Source organism: Grammomys surdaster, unplaced genomic scaffold (assembly GCF_004785775.1).
Source record: "Grammomys surdaster isolate TR1022 unplaced genomic scaffold, NIH_TR_1.0 921, whole genome shotgun sequence".
Classification (NCBI taxonomy): domain Eukaryota; kingdom Metazoa; phylum Chordata; class Mammalia; order Rodentia; family Muridae; genus Grammomys; species Grammomys surdaster.
In genome coordinates this window covers 20,775-32,859 of record NW_021605340.1, presented here as the reverse complement: position 1 = coordinate 32,859, position 12,085 = coordinate 20,775, and the positions used below count along the sequence as shown (strand labels likewise).

Sequence of the window (12,085 nt, the reverse complement as noted above, 5' to 3'; positions counted from 1 at the left end):
CTTCTTCTCCTCCTCCTCCTCCTCCTCCTCCTCCTCCTTCTTCTTCTTCTTCTCTCTCTCTCTCTGAGATTTGGGAATGATAAAGGCCATCATTACCCATCTCTGCAACATAATCCATTTTTTAAGAATAATAGAGATATTCATTGACAGAAACAACAATAATATTTTTTTCATTTTATATGTATTTTGTGCAATGAAGTTGCTTTAAAATATTTGCAGAAACTTTCATTCTAAATTTGTTTCTTCTTTTGAGATTTTGTTTCATTTTTCCATTTGTTGAATGAATATTCTCAGCTATTCACTGTGCCATTAGGGGAGATAGATAGTTATGATATAGCGACAGGCAACAGAAAAGTGCTTAATGTTCACAAAGTCTTTCATCCTTTCTAGTTCAGAATTTGAACTGGATAATGAGTCATGCTACCATATAGATTTGGATATTTCATACTGGTCTTAGTATGATTTGGCATACATTTCATGACTGATCTTTATGATCGCCATATTTTCCCATTTGATAGACTCCCCATCTTCCAGGCTGAGAGAAGCAGCTGTTGGTCATGCTTCTGGCTCCTTAGTTCACAAAACATAAAAGAACCAGTCTTAAGACAGAGAGAAAGTTGGGTTCAGAGTCTTATTACTTTCTGAGAAATAGGTTTTTTTTAAACAGGTTTTAAACAGCCTGTGCCAGTATGTATAGACTAAATGGGACCATAAACAACTCTAATATCAATACAGAATATGGGTTGTAGAAGGCATAAATAAATTTAAGCTAGATTTAAATTAAGGCTCCAGAAATATTGAGTTTGATAAATTATCTCCACATTCCTGTTACCCCACCTATGAACTGAGAAAACCATTAACATTTATGGGTGATCCTGAGAATCAGAGAATAAACAGCATGTGCTCATCTCTTGTTTTTCTTTGCAGAAACATCAGTGAAAGGCTTCTAAGAGTGAATTTAAACATCCTATACTCAGAAACTAACATCACAGCTGTGAATAAAAGCAACCACACCGAAATGTCATTTTGCACAGTCCTGCTGTTAGCATGACTTTTCTTTCCCTCATCATTGCCCTAATTGGGCTAGTTGGAAATGCCACAGTGCTATGGCTCCTGGGCTTTCAGATGCGCAGAAATGCCTTCTCTGTCTACATCCTAAACCTGGCTGGTGCTGACTTTGTCTTCACATGCTTTCAAATTGGATATTGTTTTAACAATATATTGGAAATCTCCATAGAATTTCCTTTATTTGCCGATGTTGTGTTAAACTTTGTTTATCTTTGTGGCCTGAACATCCTCAGTGCCATTAGCATTGAACGCTGCCTGTCTGTCATGTGGCCCATCTGGTATCGATGCCAACGCCCAAAGCACACATCAGCTGTCATATGTACCATGCTTTGGGTCCTGTCCCTAGTGTTGAGCCTTGTGGAAGGAATGGAATGTGGCATTCTATTTTATATCAGTGGTCCTAGTTGGTGTAAGACATTTGATTTAATCACTACTGCATGGTTAATTGTTTTATTTGTGGTTCTCTTGGGGTCCAGTCTGGCCTTGGTGATTACTATCTTCTGTGGCTTACACAAGATTCCTGTGACCAGGTTGTATGTGACCATTGTACTCACAGTGCTGGTCTTCCTGTTCTTTGGTCTGCCCTATGGGATCTACTGGTTCCTTTTAGTGTGGATTGACAAATTTCAATATATTGTACAATGTAATTTATATACGGTGACAATATTTCTATCCTGTGTTAACAGTTGTGCCAATCCCATCATTTACTTCCTTGTTGGCTCCATTAGGCGTCATCGATTCCAAAGGAAGACTCTCAAGCTACTTCTGCAGAGAGCCATGCAAGACAGTCCTGATTAGGAAGAATGTGGAGAGACGGGTTCATCAGGAAGATCCACAGAACTAAAAACGGTCTGAAAGGGACTGAGAGCTGCTTTGATCAGGCATAAATAGCTTTAAAAAAACAGCTTTTTCCTTATCAGTTTGTGGAATTTTCGTAACTTTGTTTAGTTCAGGACCCAAGGTTAACTCAGTTGGAAAAGTAGTCAGTCTTGTAGAAGTAGGTTTATACTGGACTTGTTATAAATACTGAATGCAGCATTTCTGCAGCTATCTTGCTCAGGGCTTTACCAACAGCTTTTGAGGGGACTCCTTGCAAGCTCTATAGGGTCCAAGAGAGCTGTTGACCATTGTTGACAAATCTTTACTTCAACAAAACACTCCGGAAAGTACAAGAAAGAGTTGCATTCCTTTGCTCACTTACCTTAATGGTGGTTAAATCCATGTTATATTTTGAAAAATTAAAAGCAGTATCCTGTTTTAAAGCAAACTTTAAAAGGGTTGTTGAAGGATTAAATAGATATCTCTTATAGTCCCAGATTTTCTTAATTTCTGTAGGTTTTAAAGAATGTATGGAGCAATAGTCTTTCATATATAAATTTCTTAGTAAAAAAATAAATATCCTCAAGAGAAGTCTATTAAATCACTATTCACCCAGTGGAGTGCTCACCTTCAAGTACACTGTGTGTGTTCCATGTTCATCATTGAAAGGGTACAGTCAAGTATAATAATGATATCCATCAACATCCATGCCCATGGGAAGGTGGAGAGTTTCTGTCCTCTGTGCTTCCTTTCACACTGTCCTGCTTAGCTTCCCATGGTTGAGTGTTATGAAACTCCCTCCTCTGACTGGCTAATTCCTCATGACAAGTTTCCAATGAGGTCCTCTATAATAGGCTTCCTTGAAATCAAACTTCTTTAAATGTATGCCATTCCAAGGATTCCACAGTATCTCTTAACATAATTATGCAAAGTTTAGTAAAATTTTCTATAAAACAGTATTTCAGATTTAAAGCTACAGAATGTGATCATTTCAATTACAGTACAATTAAGAGTATCTAATATCAACAGATTAAAGTAAACAAATCAACAGGTTTTCTTACGTTAATATAGCTACATGACTCAGAACCTAGTCAAGACACAAACTATCTCTTATATCTCATAATTTTCATTTCCCCCCTAGTCAAAAATTTTTACTTCCGAGGTAAATATGCTATCCATATTTCTGTTCTAAACTAAAATTTAGAGTGAAAATTGAAAGATTGTTAAATAATTCTTGATAAACATGTGGCTAAATGGTTGTTAAATTTGAACAAAGTAATCTATATATCAGGTCAGGCAAATACTCATTTTTTTGCTCCTTGTGTCAAAATCTTCATACTTTGAAAAACTCCTGTGTGCAATGCACTGTTACTACAAAGATCTCATTCTGTATATTACTGCATGGTTTGAATAAAAATGGCTACCATAGGCTCATATATTGAAATGCTTACACCCTGATGGTGGAATTATTTGGGTAGGATTGGGAGTTGAGGCCTTGTTGGAGGAGGCAGTAGAAGTTGTCTTTGAGTTCCCAAATCACGATTCCCCATACCCCAACCCCATGTCTGTGAATTAGATAATAAGCTCTCAATTACTACTCCAGTGTCATGGCTTCCAGCCTCCTGCCATGCTTCCTACCAAGGTGGTCATGCACTACAAATCACTGGGACTGTGATCTCCCAAATTAAATGCTTTTTTTATAAATTGTCTTTACCATGATTTCTCATCACAGCAATGGAAATGTAACTAAAACAGAATCTGGTACCATTACTTTTACAAGTAGTGAGAAAGACTATGGGATTTTGGACTAGGGAGGCAAATGAGGTGAGGAATAAGAGACCATCCTAGTAGGAACTTTAATGAAAGTGACACTGACAGCATTGTAGACTATGGAGGCCTAGCTCAAATAGTTTTAGGGAAATAATTTTAGCAACTTAGCTAGAAACCATTCTTGGATATTTGTCACACAATGTGGCTGCTTTTTACCCATCACCTAAGAATATGCTTCAGACTAAACTGAAAAGTTTAGGTATAATTTCTTTGCCAGTAGACATTAGTTTTACACTGGAAATGAGTAGCGCAAGAATAAATATAAAATGTCCAATTAAAGAAAAAAGGATAACTAGGATTTTTCATTTTGGAGCTAATTCTGGTCCTTATAGAGATGAGTACTTTAAAGAAAATTCTATTGAGAAACAAAATAAATGAGGTGTCACTCCAATCCAAAATATCACATAGCTAAGCTTTCAAGTTACAAAAGGAATTCTCACAAGGACTCATCCCTAGATAATATGCTACAAGCAATCAATAGCTACAGAGATACAGACAATCAATCTTCTTCAGGGATGAGCGCTCCTTATGGTTTACTAAATCTAAAGTTGTAAGACTTGAAGATGACATGTAGTATGACAAGCAGTAAATGGATTAAGTTGCTTCTATACATGCAGATACATATATAAGTATATCTCTATGTGTACAGGTGTATAACCTAATATAAAGAAGAAAATGTCTTTCATTTGAAAGGAGGTAGAAAGGCATAAGAAGAGTTGTGGTAGTGGGGAGGATGATGCAAACACGGTCCTCATATTTGAAATTCTCAAAAAATAAAAATAAAGAGACTCTAATGATCATGTCTGTGAGTCAAGATTCTCAATCCAGAGACAATGACCCTGATGGGATGGAGCTGGAAGGCATCATCAAGAGTAACTGGAATGAGATTGTGGATAGCTTCGATGGCATGAATCTCTCAGAATTCCTCCTCCATAGTATTTATCCCTATGGTTTTGAGAAGCTCTCTGCCACCCAGTAGTGTGCTATTCTTCCTGTTATCAAGAGTATGATGTGATTGCTCAAGCCCGTTCTGGGACTGGGAAAACAGCTACATTTGCCACATCAATTCTGCACCAGATTCAATTACAACTAAATACCACTGAGGCTTTGATTCTAGCACCCACTCGTGAATTGACCCAGCAGATAAAGAAGGTGGTTATGGCATTAGGAGACTACATGGGTGCGTCTTGTCATGCCTGTATTGGGGGCACCAACATGTGTGTTGAGATGCAAAAACTGCAAATGGAAGCTATCCATATCATTGTGGGCACCCCTGGCCAGGTGTTTGATGTGCTTAACTGGAGATATCTGTCCCCAAAATACATCAAGATGTTCATACTGGATGAAGTAGATGAAATGTTAAGCTGTGTGTTTAAGTATCAGATCTATGATATATTCCAAAAGCTCAACAGTAACATACAGGTAGTTGTGTTGTCTGCTACAATGCCTCCTCTGTCCTTGAGGTGACCAAGAAGTTCATAAGAAACCCTATTTGGATTCTTTTCAAGAAGGAAGAGTTGATCCTGGAGGGTATCTACCAATTCCACATCAATGTGGAATGAGAGGAGTGGAAGCTTGACACATTTTGTGACTTGTATGAAACACTGACCATCACCCAGGTAGTAATCTTTATCAATACCAAAACGAAGGTAGACTGGCTCACTGAGAAGATGCATGAATGGGATTTCACTGTTCCTTGCATTGTCTCTTATGATCTTGCTCTTGTCTCTGGATATCTGGTTCACTCATGTCATGCATGAAGATATGGACCAAAAGGAATGAGATGTAATCATTAGGGGTTCCAATTTGGCTCTAACATAGTATTAATTACCACTGACTTCTTGTCCCCAGGCATTGATCAACAGGCATTGATCAATTGATTGGTGCAACAGGTCACCTTAGTCATCAATTAAGACCTTTCCACCTACAGGGAAAACTATATACACAGAATCTGTCGAGGTGGTCAATTTGGCTGGAAGTCTGTGGCTTTAATATAGTGACTGAAGAGAGGGAGAGGGGAAGAGGGAAGCATAATTATACAAGAAATGAAATCTTTACAAAAAGCAATTAGACTGAATCTACAAGAAAAAGTTCCAGTCCAAAATAAACGGCAGAAACACAGAGATTATTTGTGAGTTCTATTTAACATTTAAGAAAGAGCAGACACAAACTCCATGAGCTACAAATAACATTGAAGTAAACACTTGCAGAAATGCTAAAGAAGGCTGAAGCCTGCATGCTTCCCCAAGGTCCTCAGTGATCAAGGACACAGGTGAGAATTTCTGGGAAATACACAATTTTGGATAACCACAACAGCCGAGATGACTTAGGAACTTCCTCCCCTACCCTACTCTACCCCAGCTCCACCTTCCTTCTGGCCCAGTTCCCTACCCAGGCCAGATCAATGGCCTGGTCCATATACCTTCCCAAATACTGCAGCTTGCATTCTTCCCAGGAGGCCATAAGTGACCAAGGACAAAGGAGTTCTGCAGTAACCAGGGGCACAGGAGTTCTGCTCTAATCAGAGACACTGGAGTCCCATCATAACCAGAGACGACACTGCCTGCTCCCAAGGAGATAAGCTCTAACACAGGCCATAGAGCTCTACCTGCCTACAAAGAGACCTGTTCCAGTCAGAGACAACTAGGACAGTTAACAACAGAGTGAATCAGATAGCCAGAGACAAGAGCAAGACCATAAGAGACAGAGCATAATGCAATTTGCCACCATCAGAACCCAGTTCTCCCACCACAGCAAGCTCTGGATGGATTGCATGAAAAGTAAGATAATGACCTAAGATCCCACCTCATGAAGATAATAGAGATCTTTAAAGAGGACATAAAGAATTCCCATGAAGATATACAGAAAAACACATGCAAACAGTTAGAAGCCCTTAAGGAAGAAACAAATAAATTCCTTAAAGAAATACAGGAAAATACAATCAAGCAGGAGAAGGAATTGAACAAAATGGTACAAGAACCAAAATTGGAAATAGAAACAATAAAGAAAACACAAAGGGAAGAAACCCTGGAGATGGACAACTTAGGAAAGGGATCAGAAGCTAAAGATGGCAAGCATCATCAACAGAATATAAGAGACAGAAGAGAGAATCTCAAGCTTAGAAGAATACTGTCTTAGTTACAGTTTTATGCTGGGGAACAGTCACCATGACCAAGGCAAGTTTTATAAAAGACAAAATTTAATTGGGGCTGGCTTACAGGCTCAGCGGTTTAGTCCATTATCACCAAGGTAGAAGAATGGCAACATTTAGGCAGTCATGGTGTACTGGGAGCTGACTCTTAGCTGAAAATGGCTATCATCTTTACAGCCATCTCTAGCCATATACCCTGACAAGAGACTTGTTTTCAACAGCCTACAACAGCTGAGCACACTCTGATAAACATCTTGTTTTTCTCACATATCTTGTTTTGCTGTTTAGTGCCGCCAGCAGCTAGGCACATGGGAGTCTCCACACTGCTAGCTAGGCACACATGATGTCCACGCTGCAAGGCACATGATGTAGTGGCTTCAGCTGTGCTTGTCCATGAGGGCAAGGCACATGGTAAAGGGTATAAATACCCAGGATTTCCTTTCAATAAATGAGACTTGATCAGACCCTCTGTCTTGTCTCCATTCTTCGAGTCTCTTACCCTCCTCTCTCTTTTGCTAGATCCTGACCCATGGACACGAGCAGCAGAACGGGCCTTTACAAAGAAGCAGAATGGGCCGTTACAAAGGAACGGGCCATTACAATAGTGCAGGCAGAGCTGAGAATTCTACAACTTTATCTGAAGGCTGCTAGTGGAAGACTGACTTCCAGACAGCTAGGACTAGGGTATTATAGCCTATACACATAGTGACACACCTACTCCAACAAGGCCACACCTCCTGCCACTCCCTGGGCTAAGCATATATAAACCATAATAGATACTATAGAAATTTTTGAAAAATTGGCCAAAGAAAATACAAAGTGTAAAAAGCCCTAACCCAAAATATCCAGAGAATTCAGGACACAATGGAAAGATCAAACCTAAAAATAAAAGGAATAGAAGAGAGTGAAGAATCCCAGCTCAGAGGGCCAGAAATTATTTTCAAAGTCATAGAAGAAAACTTCCCTAATCCAAAGAAAGACATGGCCATAAATGTACAAGAAGTCTATAGAACACTAAATAGATTTGATCAGAAAAGAAAATTCTCTCCTCACATAATAATCAAAACATTAAATGATCAGAACAAAGAAAAGATATGAAAAGTTGTAAGAGAAAAAGGACAAATAACATATAAAGACATACGTATCAGAATTACACTAGACTTTCCCAAAGTCTCTAAAAGCAAGAATATCCTGGACAGATGTTGTCCAGACCCTAAGAGAACATAAATGCCAGCCAAGGATACTATACGCAGCAAATTCTCAATCATCATAGAAGGAGAAACCAAGATTTTTCATGACAAAACCAAATATAAACAATATCTCTCTGTTAATACAACCTTACAGAGGATACTGGAATGAAATCTCTAATACAAGGGGGTTAACTACACCTAAGAGAATACAACAAACTAAATAGTTCACAACAAATCCAAAAGAAGATAATCATATACACAGAATACCACCTACAGCAACAACAATAACAGGAACAAACAATCATCTGTCTTTAATATCTCTCAACATCAATGGACCCAATTCCCCAGTAGAAATACACAGGATAATAGATTGGATATGGAAACAGAGTCCAGCATTTTGCTGCATACTAGAAACACACGTCAATGACACTACCTCAGAGTAAAAGACTGAAAAAAGGTTTTCCAAGCAAATGGTCCCAAGAAACAAGCTGGAGTTGCCATTCTAATATCCAGTAAAATAGAAATTCAACCAAAAGCTATCAAACAAGATTGGGAAGGATACTTCATATTCATTAAAAGAAAAATCCACCAGAAGGAAGTCTCCATCCTGACCATTTCTTCCCCAAGTACAAGGATATCCACATTTTTTACACAAAAAAAAAATTACTAAAGCTCAAAGTACACATTGAACCTCACACAATAATAGTGGTAGACTTCAACACCCTTTTCTCACCAATGGACAGATCATGGAAACAGAAGCTAAACAAAGACACAGTGAAACTAAAAAAAGTTATGAATCAAATTGATTTAACAGATATCTACAGAATATTTTACCACAAAACAAGAGAATAAATCTTCTTTTCATCACCTCATGGTACCTTTTCCAAAATTGACCATATAATCTGACATGAACAAGCCTCAACAGATACAAGAATATTGTAACAATCCCATGCATTCTATCAGATCATCAAAGACTAAGGCTAGACTTCAATATAAAAACAATAACAACAACAGGAAGCTCACATACTCATGGAGATTGAATAACAACTTCTCAATAACTTGGTCAGGGAATAAGTATTAGAAATAAATCAAAGACTTTGTAGAATTCAATAAAAATGAAGACACTTCATACTCAAACTTAAGGGACCCAATGAGAGCAGTATTAAGAGGAAAATTCATAGTACTAAGTGCCTTTATACAGAAATTGGAGAGATCTCAAACAAACAACTTAACAGCATGCCTGAAAGCTCTAGAACAGAAAGCAGCAAACACACCCAACAGGAGGAGAAGGTAGGAAATACTCAAACTCAGGACTGAAAATAAACAAAGAGCACTATAAAAGGAATCAATAAAACCAAGAACTGGTTTCTTGAGAAAAATTAACAATGCAGATAAATGCTTAGCCAAACTAACTAAAGGATAATGACACAGTATCCAAATTAACAAAATCAGAAAAGAAAGGAAAACAAAACAAAAGAAACTGAGGAAATTCAAAAAATCATCAGAGCCAACCACAAATGCCTATATTCTACAAAACTGGAAAATCTAGATGAAATAGACACCACTTACCAAAATTAAATCAAGATCAGATAAACTATCTAAACAATCCCACAACTCCTAAGGAAATACAAGTAGTCATAAGAAACCTTCAATCCAAAAACAGGCCAGGGCCAGATGATTTTACTGAAGAATTCTACCAGATCTTCAAAGAAGAGCTAATACTCCTCAAACTATTCCACAAAACTGAAACTGAAGGGACATTACCTAATTCATTCCATGAAGGCACAGTTAATCTGATATCTAAATCACACAAAGACCAAACACAGAAAGAATTCAGACCACACTTGCTTATGAATATCACTGCAAAATACTCAAAATTCTCACAGAGAGAATTCAAAGACATGTCAAAACCATCATTGACCATGATCAAGTAGGTTTCATCTCAGTGCTGCAGAAATGGTTCAGTATACAAAAATCCACTATATAAACAAACTGAAGGGAAAAATCACATGATCATCTCATTTAAGGGTAAAAAGCCTTCAACAAAATACAACATTCTTTCATGTTCGTAGTCCTAGAGAGATCAGAAATTCATGGCACACACCTAAACATAATATAAACAATATATAAAGCAAAGCAAAAACCAACATCAAATTAAGTGGAGAGAAAATAGAAGCAATCACACTAAAATCTGGGACAAGATTGCCCACTCTTTTCCTATCTATTTAATATAGTACTCAAAGTTCTAGCTAGAGCAAGTAGACAACAAAAGGTCAAAGGGATACAAATTGGAAAAGAAGAAGTCAAAGTATCACTACTGCAAATGATATGATACTATATATGCGCAACCCTCAACATTCCGCCAGAGAAATACTACAGCTGATACACAACTTCGGCAAAGTAGCAGTATATAAAATTAACTCAACCATATCAATAGCCTTCCTTTACATAAATGACAAACAGGCTGAGAAAGAAATTATGGAAACAACATCATTCACAAGAGCCACAAATAATACAAAATATCTTGGTGTTACTCTTACCTATCAAATGAAATATCTGTACAAGAACTTCAAATTCCTCAAACTCATTGGCACAGGGGAAAATTTCCTGAACAGAATACCAATGGCTCAGGCTCTAGGGTCAACAATTGATAAATGGGACCTTATGAAACTGAAAAGCTTCTGTAAGGCAAAAGGCACTGTCAATAGGACAAATTAGCAACTTAGAGATTAGAAAAAAAGTCTTCACTAACCCTACATCTGACAGAGAGCTAATATGCAAAATATATAAAGAACAACAAGAAGTTATCCTCCAAAAATGCAAATAACACAATTTAAAAATGGGGTACAGAATTAAAGAGAATTCACAACAGAAGAATCTGGAATGGCTGAGAAGCACTTAAAGAAATGTTCAAAGTCCCTAGCCATCAGAAAGATGCAAATAAAAATGACCCTGAGATTCCATCTCATACCAATCAAAATGACTAAGATCAAAAACTCAAGTGACAGCATATTCTGACGAGGGTATGGAGAAAGAGGAACACTCCTCCATTGCTGGTGGGACTGCAAACTGCTGCATCCACCATGAAAATCATTCTGGTGGTTCCTCAGAAAACTGGAAATAGTTCTACCTTAAGACCCATCTATACTGATTCTGGGCGTATATCCATAAGATACTCCATACTACCACAAGTACCCATGCTCCACTATGTTCATCACTGCTTTATTTGTAATAGCCAGAAACTGGAAGCAACCCACAGGTCTCTCAACCGAAGAATGGATACATAAATTGTGGTACATATACACAATGAAATACTATTCAGCTATTAAAATGAGGACATCATGAATTGTGCAGGAAAATTAGATGGAACTAGAAAATATCTTGAGTGAGGTAACCTAGACCCAAAAGACATGGATGGTATGTACTCACTGATAAGTGGATATTAATCAAAAAGTACAGAATACCCATGATACACCCTATAGACCCTCAGAAGTTGAACAAGAAGGAAGGCCTAAGTGAACAGGCTTCAGTCCCACTTATAAGGGGGAGGGAATAATCACAGGAAGCAGAGCAAGGGAGAGACCTTGTGGGAGAGGGAAAGAGGGGAAATGTGGAACATGATCAGATATGATGGGGAGGAGACATGAGAGAAGCCCAGAGAGCAAAGAGAATGAGTGGAAATAAGCAGCTTCAGAGATTAAGATTTGGGGGAAGACCCTCAAGAAAGTACCAGAAGCCCTGAGGTGAGACACTCTCAGGACTCATTGTGGGTGACCTCATTCAAAACGCCCAATATTGAAGAAAGGGAACTCGAAGAGTCTACCTCCAGTAGATAGACATGGCCTCAAGTGGAGGGATAGGGTTACTAACCCACAGTCAAAATTCCTGACCCAGAATTGTTCCTGTCTAAAAGAACTGCAGGGGCAAAACTGGAGAAGAGACTGAAGGAGAAGCAATCTAGTGACCAGCCCATCATAGGATCTATGTCATGAAGAGGCACCAAGGCCTGACACTATTATGCTATGAT

General features: G+C 38.1%; 1 protein-coding gene and 1 pseudogene across 1 annotated transcript; both read left to right on the top strand.

Moving 5' to 3' along the window:
* Positions 1–1,125: 1,125 nt before the first annotated feature.
* LOC114634261 (mas-related G-protein coupled receptor member X2-like) lies at positions 1,126–1,918 on the top strand. Its single transcript, XM_028782903.1, has one exon. It carries the CDS (start codon positions 1,126–1,128, stop codon positions 1,864–1,866), a length of 741 nt encoding a protein of 246 aa, XP_028638736.1. The 3' UTR covers positions 1,867–1,918.
* Positions 1,919–4,516: 2,598 nt separating this feature from the next.
* On the top strand, positions 4,517–5,714 carry LOC114634259 (annotated as a pseudogene).
* The last annotated feature ends 6,371 nt before the right edge of the window (positions 5,715–12,085 follow it).